At 39.9% G+C, this 21,833-nt stretch overlaps 1 protein-coding gene across 3 annotated transcripts in view; it reads right to left on the bottom strand.

Annotated features, from left to right (window-relative positions):
• Positions 1-1,027: 1,027 nt before the first annotated feature.
• gcgra (glucagon receptor a) overlaps positions 1,028-21,833 on the bottom strand; it is a 39,010-nt gene continuing 18,204 nt past the window's right edge. The window contains exons 2-15 of one of the 3 annotated variants that reach the window (XM_035996778.1): positions 14,591-14,821; positions 13,149-13,297; positions 12,567-12,663; positions 11,223-11,330; positions 11,014-11,108; positions 10,741-10,835; positions 9,765-9,954; positions 8,341-8,500; positions 8,095-8,155; positions 7,482-7,551; positions 5,839-5,927; positions 5,597-5,741; positions 4,605-4,646; positions 1,028-4,051 (exon numbers count right to left, since the gene is read on the bottom strand). In XM_035996778.1, the coding sequence (XP_035852671.1) occupies positions 3,686-4,051; positions 4,605-4,646; positions 5,597-5,741; positions 5,839-5,927; positions 7,482-7,551; positions 8,095-8,155; positions 8,341-8,500; positions 9,765-9,954; positions 10,741-10,835; positions 11,014-11,108; positions 11,223-11,330; positions 12,567-12,663; positions 13,149-13,202 (1,572 nt within the window). In that variant the 5' untranslated portion in view covers positions 13,203-13,297; positions 14,591-14,821 and the 3' untranslated portion in view covers positions 1,028-3,685. Of the gene's footprint in view, positions 4,052-4,604; positions 4,647-5,596; positions 5,742-5,838; positions 5,928-7,481; positions 7,552-8,094; positions 8,156-8,340; positions 8,501-9,764; positions 9,955-10,740; positions 10,836-11,013; positions 11,109-11,222; positions 11,331-12,566; positions 12,664-13,148; positions 13,298-13,652; positions 14,564-14,590; positions 14,822-21,833 lie in introns of those variants that run through there. The other 2 variants (XM_031312670.2, XM_031312668.2) reach the window with 2 other exon arrangements.

Here is a 21,833-nt window from a genome sequence, read left to right as displayed (position 1 = left end):
TCCTCCTATCTCATACCACAAGGACATTAAATTGTTTCATGCTGAAATAAGCCCATGGGGGTCTTTTATTAAAGGATTTTGCGAAACAACATTCTGTGCATAATTAAGGACATGCCAGTAATTTTAAATAAATATTCTAAGGATTTTGTTGTTGTTGTTGTTGTTGTTGCTAATATCACAAATTTGTCACTGGATGTTTCTCTCATAGCTCCATATACAACTCTGATTTTGGTGTGCAGTAAAATGTTCAACCACATTTCATCAGATTTCATACACCTGCTTTTCAGCCTTTTGAAAGTGAGAATCTTGAACAGGTTGCATGGTCTCAGCAGGTTCAGAGAGTATGACCATGTTAATATCCTGTGGTTAAAATGTGCTTTACATTAATTACATTTATGTAAATGCCAGTGATCTGGGTTGCTCAAGCAGATATTTCTAAACCATAAGGTTTAAGAGCAGCACAGACAATGCAGTGAATGGGACAGGTTTTGCCTGCATCTGTGGTTGACATTAGAAAAACTGCACTCAATTCATTTGCCTATTAAAATTTAGATGCACAAATGAGCAACAAACAACCAGGATAGAACCACTGTTTAATCAATTTCTTAAAAATTGGTGCACCATTGGAAGGTTTGGGAAATTTACAGAAATGGTCGGACACAGCCTCCCTAATTCCAACATAGGAAAGGTGTGGTGAGAGGGGTTTTCCGAAGCTATTCGAACCATCCGACAAGCAGCCCTTAAAGATACTGATAAGTTGAAATTGAGCGCTTTTAATAAGTCTGTGTGAGGTGACCTATCCAGTGGCCACAAAAGGAACAGTGTACTATGAAACAGCACCTGACCCCTGGGTAGAATCAATACTCACATCTCTTCTAGGGCAACCTAGCATACAGCCAGCCAGCAGGTCCAGCTAGCCACTGTGCCTACATCAACAAGCAAAGGAAGTCGATCTGCACATGCTTTCTCTTTTCAATTTTAACATTATGAATGTGCACTAATACAAAAGACATACCACGTATATACCTCTTTCACGTACATTGTAATTTATTCTTTCACTATTTGGACAAAGTTTGATAAGCGGACACAATATATGATAATCTGTATACACCTGGAACCCAGTCAGCTTTTACTGATTGGTTCCTCACAGCAAATATACTGTACATACCCACCTTAAAGAGAAAATTAAAAGGAGCATACTGATTTGGGCCCCTCATAGAATACATTCAGACAGAACCACTTTGGTCCAGAAAGGGGAGTGACCAAAGCCTCTGGCTTCAAAAACATACATGGTTATGGTCACAGCTTAAAATACACATTAGTTTGAAATAAAATTAGAAATATTCTTTGACCATACTTATATACCCTAGTGAATACTATTTTACTGACAACATTCCTTTGTTACTGTGTCAGTATCCAAACATTTCGCTCTGGAAAAGAAAGACACTGGAAATTCACCTGTGGGCAAGCAGTGCAGTGTGTGCATCATGCTCCCAGCTCTATTCTGATTATTTGGTATCTACCTGCTCTATTACAATCCTCAGCAGACGCTGTTAAAAAATAGCCTCAGCCTGCTATTTTTTTTTCACCGACTCAACACCAGCACCTGGCTGAAGTGTAAATACACAGAGCTATTATCTGAATGACAAACATGCTGCTGTTGTGCTCTAATTTAGCTCTGAACTACAACATGACACAGAGGAATCACACTGAGAGTAGCTTCCATAATAAAACCTTCCTCATGCCTTATATAGGCATAACTTCTGGGAATATATGCTAGAGTGGAAGTCACAACGACCTCTGACCTCTGCTCTGTGTGAAGCGAGTTGTACTGGTTTATATCAACCCATCGCTTATCTGGCTGCAGCCTATGATTCATTTTACTCCACAATGTGAAATACTAAAACTACACACATTTACACCCACCTAAAAATATACACACACACATACACACACATACATGCCAAGAAACATAATAAAAGCAATCAAATAAATCACCTGTATAAACACACATATAGAAACACAGTATTTAACAATTATAAATTAACATTGTGCAAATAGCCATACATACAAGGTCAAGTTAGTTCTGGCAAAAGGTTTAGCAACTCAAAGATGAATTGACGCTCAGCAGGAGGCTTCCCTTCTTTAAATATAAATGCAATGTATTCAGAAGTAAATGTACCACTGCTAATTTAGGTTTCTTTGTTACTAGAATGCTTAAAAGGTTTTGTTCTACTTTTAGGGTGCAGTTTTGTTCTTAGTGTTCACAGCCCCTGCACACACAGGATAAAGCTGAATATTAAACATTGTTTGTACAGCAGTTTATATCAACAATGTTTTATTTCCGGGATTGTTCAGGTGGCGCCGGACGTCCCTTTTTTTCAGCCGGATGTCCATCACCTTCAGCTTTCTTTGTGTTGGCATTCTAAGCTCCGGGGGATTTATGAGGACTGGGGTTAACTGCTCCTCAGATCTCTGCAGGGTAAATCCAGACAGCTAGCTAGAATATCTGTCCAATCTGAGTTTTCTGTTGCACACCTAAAACAACTTCTGAACGTACACATGTTCCACCTAAACAGCTTTACAGGTCATGTCTATATGCTGTGTATTTTTGTCCTTCATTTGAGTGCACAGTTTCCCCAATCACCTTTCATCTCAGGGGGTTGAGTGGGCTACTGGGTAGAATTTCATATAGTACGGCAGCACATGTGAGTTAGACAACATCTTAATGGCAAAGGGAAAAGAAAACATTTAATGGCACAGAATTGCAACTATTCCCCTTGAAAATACACCTGGCACATTTACACAGTTACAAACGAAGCACTCTGCAGTATCGAAGGTTTAGACTTATATAAAAAAGACTTTTATTGTAAAACACCTAGTCAAGCGATGATCATTTTAGCTTATTTATAAACCACCCCATACCATCTCTTGACCTCTTTTACCGTAATGTCTACACGGAAGCCAGGAATGACCTGGTGAGAGCAGCTGCCAATTTCCAATGTCCCCTGGATGGGGCCACTTGAGCAACACAGTAGTCACTGTAGGTACAGCCTGCAGAATATTTCTTCTTTTTCTGTACATTTTCAGCAAAGCCAGTATAGACAAGAAACCATTTACCGATATCAGAGCAAAGTGAAAAAGGAAGAAAAAAAAACTCCCTACCATCTTGTTTTGAGTAACTTGTTTGGTCTTTTTTGTGTATGCAGTTCAATGTCCAGTTTGCCTTTAACTTCCAGTACCATAAAACACACATTTGATACACAGCACAAATGAGAGCAGAGGCTCAACCAAAGACCCTGTTTCTTTTTGTTGTTGTTTTGTCTTGTTTTGTTGCCGTGTTTCCTATTTGAGGTTTCAGGGTTTTTTTCTTATTATTTTACATGACTTATCTGCCTTGAGATGCCATTGTTGTATTGTTCAACACGAAGCAGTATCATTCACTGTCCAACACACATCTACAGAAATCCATTTATGAGGCTTGCAGCACGTTAGACATCTCAGTGTGGGAGTATGCCGTATTATTCTCTGTTCTCTGGCTTAGAACCGCTCAGTCTCCCAGTGACACCATTCTCTGGGCAAAGAGCGCTCAGCTCTTCACAGCCACCCAGGGCAGTATGTCAGAGCTAGATGAGAGCTCAACACCCTCCAAGTTTCTTTATCAAGTTCTTGTTCCCATCTTCTTTCACAGGTGGCTCTCCACGTTCTCTCTCTGACCCTCGTAACACTGCACCTTGTCTGTAAGGTTGATGTCTTCCAGTAGGGTGCAGTTGCTGATGGTTACCTCGTGAAGCGGGGAGGCACACTGGCCTGCCCCCTTACAGTGGACCATACCGTTGTGGCATCCAGCCACAAGCATGTGCGTCTCCTCAGGGCTACAGACCGGGGAAGAAGTTTTGGCGATGTCCGGGAGATGAGGCAGTCGAGAGACGTGGTTCAACAGGCTAGCTGTCTTTGTGTTGGGGGTATTGCTGTAGGTGTGGCGATATTCCTCCTCGATGTTCCTCCCTAGCTTCCAGCGCTTCCACTTCTTCAGGATCTCCGACTGCACCTGAGGTGAGGACAGAGACAACAGCAGAGGTTATTAATGTGTTAGAAATTCTTCTTGTTCTCTTAAAAAGTAATGTATAGAGTCGCTGGTGTGGTGAATCCGATTCTTTAATCCGTGCGCATGGAAGAAGACCTGAAGTGTCCCTTCAGAGTAGCTGTTTATATACATATCTTTAAGTCACCAAAAGAACAACAGTTGCTGTGCTCATGACAGGAGATTGTTTGAGTCATGCATTCTACAACATACATTTCCTGAGCTCCTTTCTTGAAATCACACGTCATGTTTATGTACTTCACACCTCCCTTTGCTGTGTAGAAGAACTTGCCCCCTGGTGTTATCTCCTAACTATTTGTCAGGAAAACATGATCCTTTGATAATATGAGACTTTGATCTTCTGTCTCTCAGCTAAAATCCCTCAGACTTCATCAAGCTCACTAATGTAATAAGCTAGAATCTACAATCTAAAATGTTTATTTCCCCACATTAATTTCATGATGGGAGAAAAGCCGGGGTTGACCAAAGTGATTTTTGTCGTGCAGTTGAGGAGACTCACTTCTTTGTTGACAAAGCAGTACAAGATGGCCACCAAGAGACCCTGTGGAGACAACCAAAAGTGAGTCACTCCCCTATCATTAAGTCATGACAGCTACAATATTCACTCACACATTATTTTGAAAATCCAATGTTTGAAGCTATGAAAACTTGACGCCATGTGTTGTAGTGCATCTTTTGGAGGCAGTTGCAAGTTTGTTGCATTATGACAAAACCACTGAGTGCAATCACATGCACATTAGAATGTCTTCAGACTTAAGTTGAAAGTCTCATGGCTGCACCTGTCGTCTTGTCGCTCTCTTCATCAAGGCGATTCCCCTGGTGATTGGCTGTTATCTTGACACACGTCATCTGTATCCCCTCAGCAAAAAGGTCACTGTCATTATGTCCCAGTGTGACACAGCCAGTTAGCAGCACAGACAGCAGTACATTACGTTAATGTAATCCCTCCTGACACATGAGTAAATACAGCTCTTCTAAGTTGTCTGGGGGAAAGGAAACTCAGACAAGCAGCAACTTCTGAACGGATCGCTGAACAAGCATCTAATACGACACTTAGTCAAGATGAAAGAATAACTTTTTTATGTTAATTTGGTATAGCGTGAATTTTGAGATTTGGATTTGATTAGCAGATAAATGTAAATCTCAGCTGCAGTTGTGCGTCTTACACTTCTTAAGTTAAGATTGACTCCAATGTAAGAACAAAGGCTGTGCTTTAAATTTTCTTTTTTATCCTATTTCATCATGTCTTACCCCATTGCTCAGTTCTCCTATCTCTCCCTAAAACACATTATATGCTTTCTTTTTCAATGTTGTGTCAGTACAGGAAATACAGGGGGAATTATGAACCATAAGATGCCTCATCAATGCCTCAGCTCTCACTAGAACCCCTAAGCTAAATGGCGATGCTGAGTTGTTTCATAATCGGTGTTGTCGTTGTTCTCGAAAATGTAAATAGATGCTTTGGTTCAAGTTCTTTTTTCAGAGTCCAACCTGGAAGGAGGAGAAGAAGAGGTCGCAGAAGAGCTTGGTGAGACGCAATCCGATGGTGGCCTTGGTGGACTCGTCTGTGACAAAGATAAAGATCACCGGATGGATGCCCAGCAGAGGGATCAGGGTTAGAGTCGACTTAGCCAACCTGAGATGGATGGAGAGGGATGAGAGACAAAGACAGAATAAATGGAGAGAATAATGTAACGTAAAGATAGAAAAACTGTTTTAACATTTAGACTCACCTGAATTTATAATCTGTGTATCTCATTTGGTGCGCTCGAAGTTTTGACACAAGAATTTTAATGATATGGATAAAGATAAGGAAGTTGATCTGTGAAAGACAAAGACACCAGTGTTGATAATCACAGTTTTAATTAGATGACAAACAGATCTTGAAGGCCATGCAGAAGGTTTGGTTTTATGCGCAAAGGTTTTGAGACATTGGCTGACATTGGCTGCCACCCCCAAAAACACCGGACATTGTATTTGAAAAACACAACAGCAATGTGTTTTTCCAGAAACACAGCATAATGCACACACTCAGAAAAAAAAGTATTTCTAATGAAAACTGTTGAACAGGGAAAAAGGAAATCTCGGATGAAAAACTAAAAAATTTGGCAGGCAAAACCAAAACTCTCTGCTTGGATTAATACCAATAATGGTAAGTACGAAACATGTTTTTTTGTGGTTTGAGTAAACTGACCCTTTATGATTATTAAAGCGCATTGTGAAAGGGAACTCCTTCACAGCAGCTGACATTTCAGGAAACAGTGGGTGTTCCTCAAATGCAAATCACTTATGACATGACCTTTACATTTACAATTAAAGTTGTTACTGGTAATTTGCAGGTGCCTGAACAAAGGAAGTGAAAGGACCTAATTTGTACAGTCCAGTCATATGTCTATGCATTTTGTGATTAATAGAAACATTTATTTGCAGTATTAATACATTTTTTTTCAGTAAAACAGCTGGAATTAGCAAAAGTTAGATGCCAAAGAACAACTCACAATTACACCAGTATGTACCACTTAAGTTTCATGATGGATGAAATGCAGCTTTCTATATCTCCTATATCTCCTTGTCCTCAAGATTATAAGAAAACTGATTTAACTACTCCATATACTGTATATGCGTTCACTGCAATGTGACAGTATCTTTATATGTATGTATATGTTATTTCATATTTGCGTAGACTTTGATCTTTGATCTTTCAATAGCAAAATCACATATTCTTGCAGCGGCACACACACATACAAGTGTTTACTACTGAGTGAAATGTTCTACTGATGTACAACATACTGGGATCAGGGAAAAGAGGGAAACACTGAAATGGGAAGCCGCCCTCCCATCTCTGCGACAACTCAAACACAGGAATTCCTGTTAGATACAGGCCACTTAAAAGGAGGATTAATGCATGGAAAATGCCAGGATGTCTGTGTAACTGGCCGGACATATGAGCATGAAAAATTAGACTTATATAAAGGTCAGAACTGACCTTTTGTAGAGCACGCCTACAATAAAGGGCCTGGTCACACGTATGGAAAGGGGTTAGCTAAACTGTGTAGTAGCAAAAATCATATTTCTTTAATCCGAAAACCTTTGACTCTTAAGATGTTTCCCCAGATGTTTGGCCTAAAGGACAGACATCCTTTTACACTTCATGAATAAATGAGATGTGTTTAATATTGTATAGTGCATGAATGGAATGAAAAAGTGGAAATGCAGGAGTGGTGGGTAAATATGTGGGTATTTTAGGGTAATTGCACTTTTTTGTCAATGTATTGTCAATGCAAAAATAATAAGAAACTTACAGTATATGGCAAAAATGTAATGGAAAAATAAATAGTAGATAGCAACAGAATGAGAGCGAGGAAGGGGAAATTACCACAACTGCCACCAGAATCGGGGAGCGGATGATCCACCAGTAATTCATGTTTATATTTTGCTCCCAGCACCTGAAAAAAAAAAGCGTTGGAGCAAAGATCAGTCAGAGACAACCAGAAACACCTCCCATGCTTTCAAACAAGGCTCACTCTATTACACATTTTGTTACACTGTTTTGCAGTTCTGCAGAAGCAGAAAGCTTTCCTCTCCCTGGATGATGAAATGTGAGAGACTGACATGCACCGTCATGGGTTTTTTAAAGTTTTAGTTAACAATGCAATGTATCCTTAAGTGTGTAGGCTAGACCCCAAGAGGTTGCATAATAAATTTTGGGAACATGAAATATTAAAAACGTGCAAACACAACTGCTGTTCTGACACAGTTTCCATATTTGGCGTCCTGCAGAAGATAAAAAAGTGCCTGTGTGAGAAGTTGAATTCCTCCTGTTAAACTGACCGTGAACTGATGAGTATCACCATTTAAGAGAAAGACCATATTTTTTTGGAATATGATGATATGATGTGCTGTCAGACAAAACTGTCTGATGGGTCTGATGGAAGGAGTGAGGAAATGGAGAAAGAGAGGGAGAGAGGTAGAGTGCTGTGGAAACTTACTCTTGATTTTCATACAGGTATTTAGCTATCACCCAGGGCACGAGGAATATTAACGGGGTACCTGTAAAGAAATAAAAGCTGTCTAAATGCAAAACAGTCATATTGTACACCAACTTTACAGCTGTTCACATTTATCTGCTTTCATTTAATTTTATCATCATACAGCACCTTGCATCCCCTGACGTATTACTCCACACAAACACACACTCCCACACACAAATACACACTTGCAGACACCCAGCTCACCCCAGCCAATGCACAGGTAGATTTTGAAGTAGTTCCTCTCTGTAAACACAGTGATGACCAGGAGGTTGTGGAGGTAGATGCCTTCCACCAGCAGCCAGTAGCTGTTGGCCATGATACTGTACTGCATCATCACCATGGCGATGCGACAGCTAACCACTGTCTGCAAAACAGCAGAAAAGTTTATTTTACACATGATAAAATATCAAGTTGTCTGCTGTTAAACATTATTTAATGAGAGTGATGTGAATGGTGAGATCAGTGCTGTGGCAGGTGGGAGCTCATTCTGCCGCCAGGATTCAGACAACAGCAGCAACTATAAACCCAGTGTCAGCTAGCTGTGACCCCCAAACACAAGCACTCTACACATCAACTCATGTGGCTGACCCTCCCCCTGTTATGAATAATTAGCTGCTACAGTTATATTTGTGGTTACCATTACACTTTCACAAGAATACCATTCCATTTCTATTCGTACAATTTACTTATTTAAAGAGTTGTACTGTACTGTTATACAAATCATAATTATGGCAGCACATACCAGGTCACATTCTTTGTACACTCTTTAATAGACCTTATGTATGATGTTTTTATATTCTATTATTATGCACTACGGATAGACTGATTATCGTCCCTGGCCGATTATCGGGCCGTTTTTTTGGCAGTTTGCAGATTATCAGTATCAGCGTTTTTGCCTGATAACCTATCAAGTTAATTAATTAAAAAGTGTGCTACTTTGGCTTCGCCACAGTTCTGTGTCTGTCTTTCTGCTTTGGGTTCACTCACCACTGAGTCTGACTTAATGTATCGCCCACAACACTATCTGACTATCTTTTACTGTGTATTATGTTCAAAGTTTCTAAATTATAAAAAAAAATAGCTTAAAGCATTTAACATAGTTTTGTGTTGGAGTTTGTTACATTCCAAAAACCTAATTTTGACTTAAAGATTTTAATTTTCACTGTAAATGCATATCCGTTCCAAATATTGGTCATCGGTTTCATTAACTACTAATAACAGGTATTGGTATCGGCCTTGAAAAAACAGTATCGGTCGACACCTAAATTATGCATATTATTTATAGGGTATACAAACATAATGGCTGCATCAGATAACCAGCATGGTAATGAGTACTTTGATGCAGACCATGGTCCAGTTGTAGATGAAATTATTAAAGATACAAATTTGCAGGATTGTGCAGCTTTGAGTGTTTTTTGTTGTGTTTGGCATTGTCCCAAGTCCTCAGGGATTGTACATGGAGGGAAGGTAAATGTTATATTTCAATTTTTAAAATTGCAAAACTACCCAGGAAATAAAACTGCACTACTCTACTTTAGACACTACCCTCCTCTAAAGAAAAAAAAACACATAACCCTGTGAAACACCCCCTTTTATAGCTTGTTGCTGAGCTGCAGATCACTACTGACCTCATTGTTGACCAGTAGCTCCACCGGAGGCATCGATGCCCGGGGGAATCCCTGCTCCTGGTCACTGCTGAGGTCCTGCGATGTGATGTTGGCCTCCAACAGAGCATCTTTGATGAGGATAGACAGTGCTCGTAGGATGAAGGAGGCAAACAGATTCATGTGGATGTTGTTCCTCATGCAGTGCAGTTTCCTGACGAATGAGAGGCAACAATGGTCTACACAATAGTCTGTCTTTTTTTCACTGTAATCATTCACAGATAAAGTTCGAGGTTTTGGGAAATAGGGTTATTCACTTTCCCACCGTTGAGTTAGATGAGGAGATTTATACCATTGCCATGTCTGTATGGTAAATATACTGTAAAGCTACAGCCATCAGCTGGTTAGCTTAGCTTAGCACAAAGACTTTAAACAGAGAAACTCCAACACCTCTGACTAATTATCGTGTTTGTTTAATTCATACAAAAGTGCCAAAGTGTAAAAACATCAATTCACTGTTTTACGGGGGATTATAAACCAGACTATTTCTTGGCTGGGAGATGTTGCCAGGCAACCAGCAGAGATTCCAGGAAGTTACTGTTCAGAGCCAAGAAATAGCCAGCAAATGTCATTTTACACTTACATATAATGTGTTAATTAGTGAGATTTAGAGGTGTTGGCAGGCAGATTGTGTTAGCTTTGGACAGAGCCAGGCTAGCTGTTTCCCCCTGCTTTCAGTCTTTGTGCTAAGCTAACTGTTTGCTGGCTGTATTTTTCTCATGACTCTTATGTATAATTAATGAACAGATATGTATGTGACCAATCATTTCATCTAACTCTCCACCAGAGAGTGAAGCGTATTTCCCAAAATGCTTAACTATTCATTTAAATGTAATGTTCACCCTCCCTGCTGTGTAAGTTTGATGCAGATCAGCTGGAATTGTTTCCTGATACTTTACCCCATTTCTTAGAAATTATTTCAACCAAAAATCCTTATTACCTGAAGAATATAAGGATGCCAAGTGCCAACACCAAAGCCACCAGTGATAAGGAATAGCCCACTGTGTACATGATTCGAATATGGCCATAGTACTGCTGCAAATTAAAACAAACACATTTTAGATGTGATTCCTTTATTTAAGAGGAGTAGTTTCAGTTTTAACAGTACACATTGCATTGCATGTGCTCTTTAAATGAAGTTAATGCAGATAAAATATAAGTCTATATTTATTGTCTAATGCACAGGAAGAATAACAAGAGAGACCTTTCTTACCAGACTTGGATCATTCGAGTCACACTCACTGGTATTCTTCACAGTCACCCACTGGCCGTTTACATCACATTCCTGATACACCATGCCACGTTGAACTAAACACACACAAAGACACACGGTCTCTGTGAGTTACTAGACAGTCCAGTCATTATGGACAGGGCAACATGCCCGCCATACAGTGGGTATCTCCTAACTCACATGTCTCTTACCTTTATGGTGCCACGGCAGATACCACGGACACGACACACTGACGGTGGTGTTGGGAAGTCCATCGGGCCAACATGCGTAATTGTCAAACTCCCTGTTGCACACGAGGCCTGGCGATAATAATAAAAAAAACAATGGCCGATTTTTTTTTTTATACAATCACAGCCCTTACACACTATGCTTTGTTTAAGTCTGTGGCTTGGAGAGGTTGTGGTCTTGTGGTCATGGAATTACATCTTTGAAGTGATGGCTGCTGGTGGCCCATTATCTGTACACATCATGGTATTTCATCTGACTTCAGAGTAAAGTCCTCCATAGATGACATTCCGCTTCTACCATACCTTTCATCTTCTCAGAGGATGCAAACAGTGTTGGCTGTTAGTATATGGGCAGGTGGAAGTTCAGGTGTATAAAGTCCCATTTCCTCTACGCCTGCTAATTCACTTTTACACTCATGGGGTGACAGGACAGATGTATGAGTACTACGGAGGTGGTGTGATTTTGTGTGCAGTGTGGGAAGCGGACTTTTGATGAAGTTGGAGCGTCACTGTTCTTTGCCTCTATTCCACAAGCTAACAGGCCATAATGCAACTGAAGAGCAGCATTCGACATGTAGTTAAACACTGTGGATGGAGCGAGGAAGCAGAGAGTGTGGTGCAGCAAATAAAAAACTGGGAGTGGCTGCAAGCAGAGTGATTTTACAATGGTTTGAGCAGGGATAGTCTGGTGACAGCGCGCAACCGAACCATTACCAGCACTACTGCATTAGAAAGTTGCCACTGCACAACAAGATGAGGCTAAATGCTGATTTTCTCTCTGTGAATGCAAATTATATTAAAAAAAATAATAATAATAATATATATATATATATATATATATATATATATATATATATATATATATATATCTTTCATATTTCATATTTACTCTCTCAGAAATGTTTAGGATTTAGTAATCATAGGTTATCATAAAGTTGCACTTCATTGTTTCTCTGGATAATAACCTTAATGCCTACAATGCCTAAAATCAACAATTTTATTTTACCAGTGGCTCACTACTACTTGTGTGTGAAAGGTGACAAACCCATTGACAATTTTTGGTGGAGAACAAAAACAGAGGTAAAAGGAGAGAATATTGCACTTACATTCAGCAGGTGGCCAGAAACACGACTCCAAATAAAAGCTTATATGTTACTCCGTATATAAATGCTGTAACTGTATGCTAACAAGTTTTCCATTTCAAATGTAGAAGATGATAATATGCCAGGTTTGTGTTTAAATATTTTTTTTTTTTTAAGTTATTGTAGGTTTTACCATTGAAAATTAGCTACAGTATGTTCAGCTTACCGGTACTTGGAGGGTCTCGGCTGTTGTTGCGAACACACTCCTCCATGTACAGTTTCCAACTCTCCTTCAACTTATCCAGAGAGGCAGCAGGAGACACCTAAGGAAACAATGGAACACATGCAACAACAAAGTCCAGTTACACGATGAAGGTTATTCGCCTCACACAAACCATGAAGACAAAATAAGTGTGTTATCTGAATTGGCATTCATTTGTTTTACTTCACTTCATATATACAGTAGCTGTAAACAAGTCATCTTTAGGATGGGGATATAATCCATCAAGATGAAGCTGTGTATCACTCTAATGCGTTGTCTGTATGGACAGGCTGATCTATTGTACACTATAATAATCATGTCATTAAAAAAGGGGGACAGTTTGTATAGGCTTCCACACCACAACTCTCTCTGGTTTGTTTCAGAAGGCAGCAGAGCTAAAGAAACAACTACCACCCCCACACTGTTAAGGCCAGTGACTAATGGAGTTCACAGACTTACATGGAAGCTGTTTGCCTCTGGGAAAAAAGGATATTCATGTATATGCACCTTTTTGTGTGACTGTGTGTGCATGCTCTCGGGACTTACCTCAATGCTGCAGGAGACAATCAGCATTGCTGAAAAGAGAAACAGCCGTGACATCCCTTATTCCTGCTGTTGGTGCTGGGATGGGATACTGCAGGAAGGGGAAAGGGTTTTCACCTCATAAGGGGGCTTATTTACGCTCACCGCACTGCCTGGATGACACAGAGACACACAATCCATCAAAGTTCATTGTAAACACACCACTTATTACCTCGGCTCAACTTGGCCACGCGAAAAAGAGGAGGACCAAAACAGGAAAAGGCTGGGTCATAATTACAACAAGATCCGATCAAGGTGTACATACAGCAGGATGGACTACCCAGAACTAGACATGTCCAGAACATCAAACGCACGGCCTCCAGGAAATGCTGTTTGTCCCAGTGATAAGACAGCTGTGGCTCAGCAGAGCTGTACTCACCCAGGAACTCACCGTTCTCTGTCCACCTTCATCTAAAGCCTGTCAGTGTTTGGCCGAGTGTGTGTCAGCGTGTGCCAGAGGTCACTCACCTGTCTATTGATCGATGGTGCAAACTCCCACTGAGAGATTGGGTTTGAAGCCAGAGAACGGAACGAAATCTGAAACGTTTCTGCAAAAAACACCTTGACCATGGAAACATTTTTGGCTAAAACGTTTCAAATTCCATTCTGTTCTAGTCTTGTGGCAGGGAGGAGGATGGGCTTGTGGTGATGTGTTTGGAATTGCTTTTGTTTACTGGGGGTATGGTGTTTGTTCAAGAGATAAGAGCACAATGTGTCATGACAGATGTACAGTACGTAATGTGTGTGTTCAAGAAAGCCTACATTCAAAGCAGAGACTTTTTGTTAGTGTTAGTTTTGACTGAACATGTCAACAAGCTTCTAAAGTCTGGGTTGAACTAGCCGCCAGACGCTTCCAGTCACAATGTAAGTATCCACCCTATATATTACAAAGCTCTACTGGAAGTCAGACTTCAGATGATATCTATATCAAAGAACCATGCTTTCTTAATGCCTGTTCAGTGTAATGACCACAGGATGCAGTTAGCATTAGCTTTAGTACTGACTGATTGCCCTGGGCGCCTCAGGGTTCAGAACTACTCTTGTCTGGCCTGATGTCGGGTCAGACCCAGTACAGCTGAGATCACAGCACTGACTCTTTTCCTCCTAATGCCATCAGACATGTTGAATTCACAATTCAGTTTCCACTGCTGTTAAACTTTATGTACTGAGTTATATATCAACATAGGTGGCTTAAAACAGAGAAGCATATCTGGTATGAGATGTCGGCCTTGATTCAAGAACTCAAGGATATGTTACAGCTCATTAGGACGTTAAAAGCACATTCTCTTCATGCTTTACACTAATTCCATAAAAAAAAAAAAAACAGCCAAATTATGTCAATCACACCAGACTGGGCATCAAGCTCTGTTAAACCAAACCTCTGTACTGTAAGTGTAAGTTCTTACCAGAGAAAGTTCTTAGGCATCATTCTGTGAGTGCATGACATTTAAGCATGTGTACTGTCCGGGTACATTAGAGAGGCTGACACGCATGTGGGTGAGCACATGCTCCTGATCATACGGCTTCCCACAAACACATAAAGAGATTTCCTAACACACCGGTGGGCCTGCACCACTTTCTGCAACTTAGCACCAAGTAGGAGCAATGATTAACCAGACTCAGTGCTCGGTAGAGTCCTGCAGGAGGGATGTTGAAAGGGAGAGAGAGACAGAGAGAGGGTATGTCAAAATGAGAGCGCAAGACAGAGAAAAAATAAAGAGTTTCTCAACCCTTTCTGACCCCATTTTTATGTCCCAACACTAGTAACACTGGCCACATATTTGTAAAGTTTTAAGCAAAAATGTAGAGCCCACATCACAAAAAATCTCTTGAAGTGAAGCGTGTCCTACAATCAGGTGACTAACCGCGAACACCACACTGAAAACACTTCTCTGTTTAATCCTACTCTGTGACTTTAAATTACACCAAAGGTCCTTCTCTTACCCTGCTTCAAATGTTCACATCACAGATGTGGCCAATTTCTGCTTTGATTCATTTTGTATCTGCATATTTTTTAGATGTAACTTCACCAAATGCCCTAAAGCTGAACTCAAAATAGGGCATTTCCTAAAATAAGCATTCACTGCTTGAAATGCTCACTGCTAAAAAAAAAAAAAAAAAAAGCCAGAACATGAGAGAAGACACACCCTGAGGATATATGTTTGTGAGTCTCTTGTGCTTTATTTGTGCAGATTTGTCACGTACATGTCTGCTTGGATGCCTTTAATGCAGGACGATGGGAATCACATCGGCCATTAGGTGGGAGCTGGAATGGAACTAATGGGCTTGAAGGTGTGAGGCTAATTAGGCTTGTATATTCTGCTGTTATGATATCCTGCTAGAGCTACAGCTCTGGACTCCCAGTAAGCTGTGAATTGCTCGGCTTGAGGATACAGACCCATCAAGGTCCTCTGGAACATGTGTTGTTTAGCCCTGAGAGCGCTCTGTTCCAGGAAATAACCTGGAGCTCTTATCTCTATTGTTGCACATCTGATTTAAGAGGTGGAACGATGGCTGAGAGTCAGGCAGAGCCAGAGGGACCTCTCAGATAGTTTGGGCCTGTTTTCTTTGGTGTTTCTTATCATGATGCAAGTTACCAAGTGTCACCTCTGCCTGCGGATGTGTTCAATGTGTGATGCTTTTTTTCAGACAATTTTAATAGAAATACTAAAAGGTCATTGCTCCCTTTGATTGCAAGGACAGACAGCTATTTGTTTAAATAATGCCTGGTCATTTATTAATATTTCTGTAAAAAAATACACTGACAATCACAAATGAATGACGCAAATTCCTTGAATGTCCCAAACAACATAACAACTGCTCTTTGTTCAAGTGCATGTTGGATGGCTCAATACAATGGCCACTAACAATAACTGTTGTTTGTTCGAGAGTACTTACCTTTAATTTGATTACACTGTCTAACAAATAAAATTACAAAAGGGGAGTATGCGTGCATGAATGCAGGTTGAGGGGAGCAGGGTTAAAAACAAAATCTCTTGGAAACACAATAACTGTCCGGTTCACAAAATGCCCCAGAGCAACAATCTATCATGCAACGTTCCAAATGCAGAAATGCTAGTAAAGGCAAAACTCTCCTGCATCAATCATCTTATACAACTTTACTTGCCATTGATAAGGCCTCTGGGTATGTATCATTACTGAAGCATCGTTCACTAATCTAGCTTTGTTTCTGAAATATCTAACACAGATCTCAACCGAATAGATGCAGCATAACTCTAAAGCTATACCACTTTGTGTATTCTGACTAAATAAGCCATGGCAAAGCACGCCACGCTCATCATACCTTAGGGCTGCAGATGTTACACTAAGTATGGCATTGCTGGATGAGAGCCTCACTATCTGATAATGGGGTGAAGCAGAGTTCAGAGGAGACGGAGCATAATGCTGCAACATCTTCTGCGACTTGGCTGCTCCAAGGAAGACGGGAAATAGTAGTAGTAGATCCCCTGGTTGGTTTTGTAGCTGAAAGTCCTTCAGCTGTGAAGATTACATTTACAAAAATCAAAGAGGAAGCTGCTCATTGAACTCAGACTAACAACAAAAGCCCATTTATTTTGTTGGAGTGTGTGTCAGTGTCAATGTGTATCTTAAACATGCATGAACACTGAAAGCAGCCGCTCTCATCCAAACACATATTGTATGTTGTCTCTCTCTATGAAATAGCCTTCTCCTTTTTGATCCTGAAAAACTGCTGCCAAGTCCTGAAGTTAACTTTCAATGTTTTATTGCGCAACAAAATCAACCCAATTATCTTCACCAATAGCCGACAGAGCTTAAGACTTTTGGGGGAGATATTACTTTAAATGTCTGTATACAAAAGACTTTTACCAAGTCTGCATAATCCAGGACGTGCCTGTGAGGGATAACAGCCCTAGTTAAAACATATTGCACAGTATATACATTCTAAGTCTAATGCTAACAACCAAGTAACCATGCTCATCATGGTTGTAGCCTAATTTGGTCAGTCTGTCTGGGGGATTCAGTCGTCAGAGGATATCATATGCGCTGCTTGGCTAATCGTTTGCCGCCTGCTGGCGTTTCTCTGCTGAGCTGTGTTTGGAAAATGTGTCAAGTCGAAGGTTTTGCTCATCCTCCGCCTCTTAGGCAGACGTCTACATTTTACCTTTTCCGTGCCTCAGTGAGTTTTGATGAAATGGTTGCTAAAGTGTCCTTTTTTTCCCTGCATTGGTGAAATATTCCACAACTGAGTTTAAGCTGCTCTTACATGCTGCATGCATTTTAGAAATGTGCTCAAAAGCAACAACGTGACATTGTACAGTACTTCAATGAATATGCAAGTCAAATGTGTCAGCAGGTACGCTGTACAACATTGTGTTGAAGGATCAGCACACTCACTTGATTATTCAAATGCTTTGTGTTTGCATAGAACTTAGTAGTCACAGTTATTTCACTGCTCCGGAATATAGTAGTTCATTATCTAACTTTTCCAACATCTATGAAATAATAAAATCTGTACAAAAATACAGAGGATCACTTAATGTTAATAGTAACACACAGAAGTAACACAACATTTAATTATTCATCACCTGTCTCCTCTCCCTAGCTTCCAGAGATGTTTTAGTGGGAGGAAAACATAAAGTATTAACAGCCTCCAGTCAATATATAAAAGTTATTTTCATTGGCCAACACCCAAACTATTTTTAATTATTAAACATGGACCGGAAGAAGATACTGTGTCTATTTTACACAACAACGTGATATGAACAGTAGTGTGTGCAACATATTGAGATAGTGTTAAGCCTAAAAAAAACATAATACAGTGGTACAGATTTCAGCAGCTGTGTAATGTGGCTAACCTCTGAACTGCTCGAAATGTTTGTCATTGACCCTGTTACAATGTGAGGGAGCAGAGTGCGACTCACCTGTGTCCCATTTGGGTCACGGCTCCGGTGACCCAACTGCTGGATGCGACAAGCCTCTTCTGAAAACATTCTCATTCTGAGGTCACATCTGATGCATGTGGGTGAGCAATGACAAACGGTTGTATAACATTTGAGATGTACCTGTATTGTGTAAGTGGGAGTGTGTGGGGCTTTTCTGCGTTGTACATGCGTGTGGGAAGAGTTGGATGCTGTTTCATACACTCTTTCATGGTGTTTGTTGGACCTGTGATCTGTGCCTGCTGTAAAGCAACATCAACCCTACAGGGAGCCTTTGCTTTTCTGTTACCATGTTCACCATCCTACACTGTTTCTGTTGCATGCACTGAGTCGTCCAGTTTAAGTTTAAGATGTATAGTAATCATCACTGCAGAGGATGAGCCCACATTGGACTTTTTAAAGATTAAAGAAATAGACTGATAAATCATATTATTATGATATTATTTTATTACCTCAGCAATGAGGTTATGTTTTTGGTTTAATATCAGTATCAGTCTAAAAAAATCCAGTATTGTTATAGTAAGAAACAATGGGAAAACTGAATAACGTGGCTGTTTGTTTGTAATTTAAAAAGACAGTTTACCCCAAAATCATAAATACATTTTTTTCCTCTTACCAGAAGTGCTAGTAACACTGGGCAACTCACATCAAAAACCGTCTAGACTGATAAATAACATTACATGTTAGATGAAAAATATGTTTTTTTTATTTTGGGGTGAACTGTAAATTATGAAATAATTCAAATTTGAATAGTAAAGTCATAAGAAAAATACTTCATCCTCTCACTATTCAGTCACTAGTCATGACAGAAAGCAGGGATTTGTGCTGGCAAAATGGCATTTCTGTTGGCTGTACAGTTGGATTATTTTTTTTTCCTCATTGCGGTTGCCCAATGTGTATTTTGGCAACTGAAGTCTAAAGGCCAGTGCAGTTTTGATGCTAAGGATTACAGGTTTTTTCTTATATCATAACTACATGTCTCGTCATCCCTTCATGCTGTTTCTGTGGTTTAAACCAGTGTTGTAGTACTCAAGATCGGTCTTAGTCTCGAGACCGGTCTTTTTAAGGTCTCGTCTCGGAATCAAATGCATTTTTACTCGGTCTTGTCTCGGTCTCGGATAAAGAGGATTCAGGATTTTATTTCAAGACCGGTCAAGACCACAACTGCAGGGATTTTACTAATTTGCCTGTGCATTGTCTAATTTATGCCTATGTGTTAAAAATTGCAAATACAACCAATAATTTGACTTATATCTAATTTGATATTGTAAACCCCATTCTCCCTGCCCCCTTTACACGCACTCCCAAGAAAGTGAATGCGGGAGACAGGAGAAGCTCTGGCTGTCTAACACAAATCTGGTCTTGGTCTTGACTTGGTCTCAAACCCTCAAAGTCTTGGTCTTGTCTCGGTCATGCTATACAGTTTGTTATACAATAAATCCTCTCTCCCATTTGTTACAGTACATTGTATGGCCATAGTCAAACTGTCCCTGATTTCTGCTACACCATGAATAAGAAGAAAATGTGTTCCTCCCTCCAAATCTGACCTAATCTGCCCGCAGCTGCTTATTTCAGTCGATATATATTGACGAGGTGATTCTTCAGGCCCCACGCAAAGGCATCAGTTTCCTCCTGGGAGAATCTGTTGTGGGCTCTTTATCACAAAACTGTTAAGATTTCCATTACACAAGGCACACTGCTTTTATAAAGAGGATTATATTGATCATGAGCCAAGCCAGGACAATCACACCTCCTGATAACACAAGCCAACAATTTCCAGCTGTGCCATTGCCTCTTAACTAAAATGAACAAAGATCAGTTGCCTGAGATGACAACCAGATTAATTACAGACCACTATTGTTGCCAGTTTGAGCAAAGAGCCGGACCACCATCCTTTAGATACTGTCTGGTCTCAGCTTAGCTCAGCACGTATCTTATTTGTTTCTGCCTGTGTACTTGCTGATATTATTCACTGGCTGGCACAAAGACGCAGGGAAAAGGACTTGAGGAAACGTCTGCATAGTTTGTATTACTTGCACTGTTCTGTGTAACCTTCTTGCTCCAACTACAGATCCAACCTTTAATTTACATCTCATCAGCAGTAAAGCTGGCCAACACAGCAGACCTCAGCCACTGCCAATGTGTCAAGCCAAAAGTACAGTCTTATATGTCAGACATAATATGCCAAGAATCACAATCTGAGAAAATGTAATTACACTGAAAGGAGCTTGTAATAGTATAAAGGTGACAGACAGAAACACTGCATTCATTAAATGGAGTGAATGCACCTAATTAACTGGTAATTTAGAATAATACGAGTGAAAGATAGTTCATGCCAGTTTTGAGTGTTTTGGCAAATTGCGTCACACAAAGCCAGGATGGTCAACATTGCATTTGCGTGTGTAAGCAGAGAATCTCAGTGCATGTAATCCACCCAGGCAGTGAGAACATTTACTTAAGTGCATACTTGAATGAAATTATAAGGTACTTGTACTGTACTTACGTATTTTTATATGCAACTTTACACTTCTACTTCTACTCAGGGAAATATTGTGCATTTTACTCCACTATATATATTTGACACCCACATATTCAATTACTCTGGCTGATTGGACCTTTAGTCAGGTTAAAGGTGGTATGATGTCACCAAACTCAATGTACTTATTAGAATGATATCAGGGTAAGTTTTCCCACATATAATATAAAAAATATTGAATGCTTTTATACAATATGATGCATTATTATTGATTTAACTATCAACCATGATAACAACTAGGCTACTTAGAATGTGCTTTACCTAAACCTGCTACAACATTAAAATGCTGTTTATACTTTAATGCATTGGTAGTAACACAAACATATCACTGGCAGAGTCCACTTTACATAATGTGTATTTTTAGCCTACTTCTTATACTTTTAGTACATTTTCCTGATAATACTTACCTACTTTTACTTTTATCTTTAAACACATGAATATGTGTGAATTAAGCAAAGAAAAGCATCTGAATACTTCTTCCAACACTGCAACCAGGTCAATAATCACAACCAATAACTGAACCCCCCTGAGCATCAAAATGAGGGACCATTTATAACCCGAATCAATTCAGCTCCTAAAAACTCTTATATCCAGTGGAAGGCTGCTAAATGAATTCATCAGGGCAACAAATGCAAACCAGTGATTTGTGACTGTATATTTCTATAAGAGCAGCATATAAAGCACACAACTAGAACAGCATTTCAGAATTGTCTCTTGAGAATGAAAGGACTGCTTTGTCACAGTTATAAAGCTCCCTGTGACATTTACACCAATTACCTGAGACTTGGTATAAACAAGCAATTAATGAGCAAAACGAACACAGCAATTGCACCTATCAACACTTGCAAGTTAGCATGACAAGTCAAACACACTGACTCAACTATCAAGGAATAGAAAACAATGTGACATTTACTAAAAGCATTTTCCTGTGCCAAAAAAGGATGGTAAGGCTGCTCTGTTTGTGGTGTCAGCAGAATTGTATGTGTGAAAGGATGTAGCTTGATAAATGGCCAAACTGGTTGTTTGTTCCAACAGCTGAGTGATTCAATGATGCTGCTTTTATTACTTTACAGTAAAAGTCACAATTATAACTACAATTTTATCTTCAAACATGACTGGCAGGGGCTTTACTTATGATGCTCTGACACTGTACAACTCCACTTAGTCCTAATAAGGGCTGGAGTTCAGGGA

Source organism: Sander lucioperca, chromosome 21, assembly GCF_008315115.2.
Source record: "Sander lucioperca isolate FBNREF2018 chromosome 21, SLUC_FBN_1.2, whole genome shotgun sequence".
NCBI classification, from domain to species: domain Eukaryota; kingdom Metazoa; phylum Chordata; class Actinopteri; order Perciformes; family Percidae; genus Sander; species Sander lucioperca.
The sequence above is the reverse complement of the archived record's forward strand: the minus strand, read 5'-3'. Positions and strand labels throughout refer to the sequence as shown.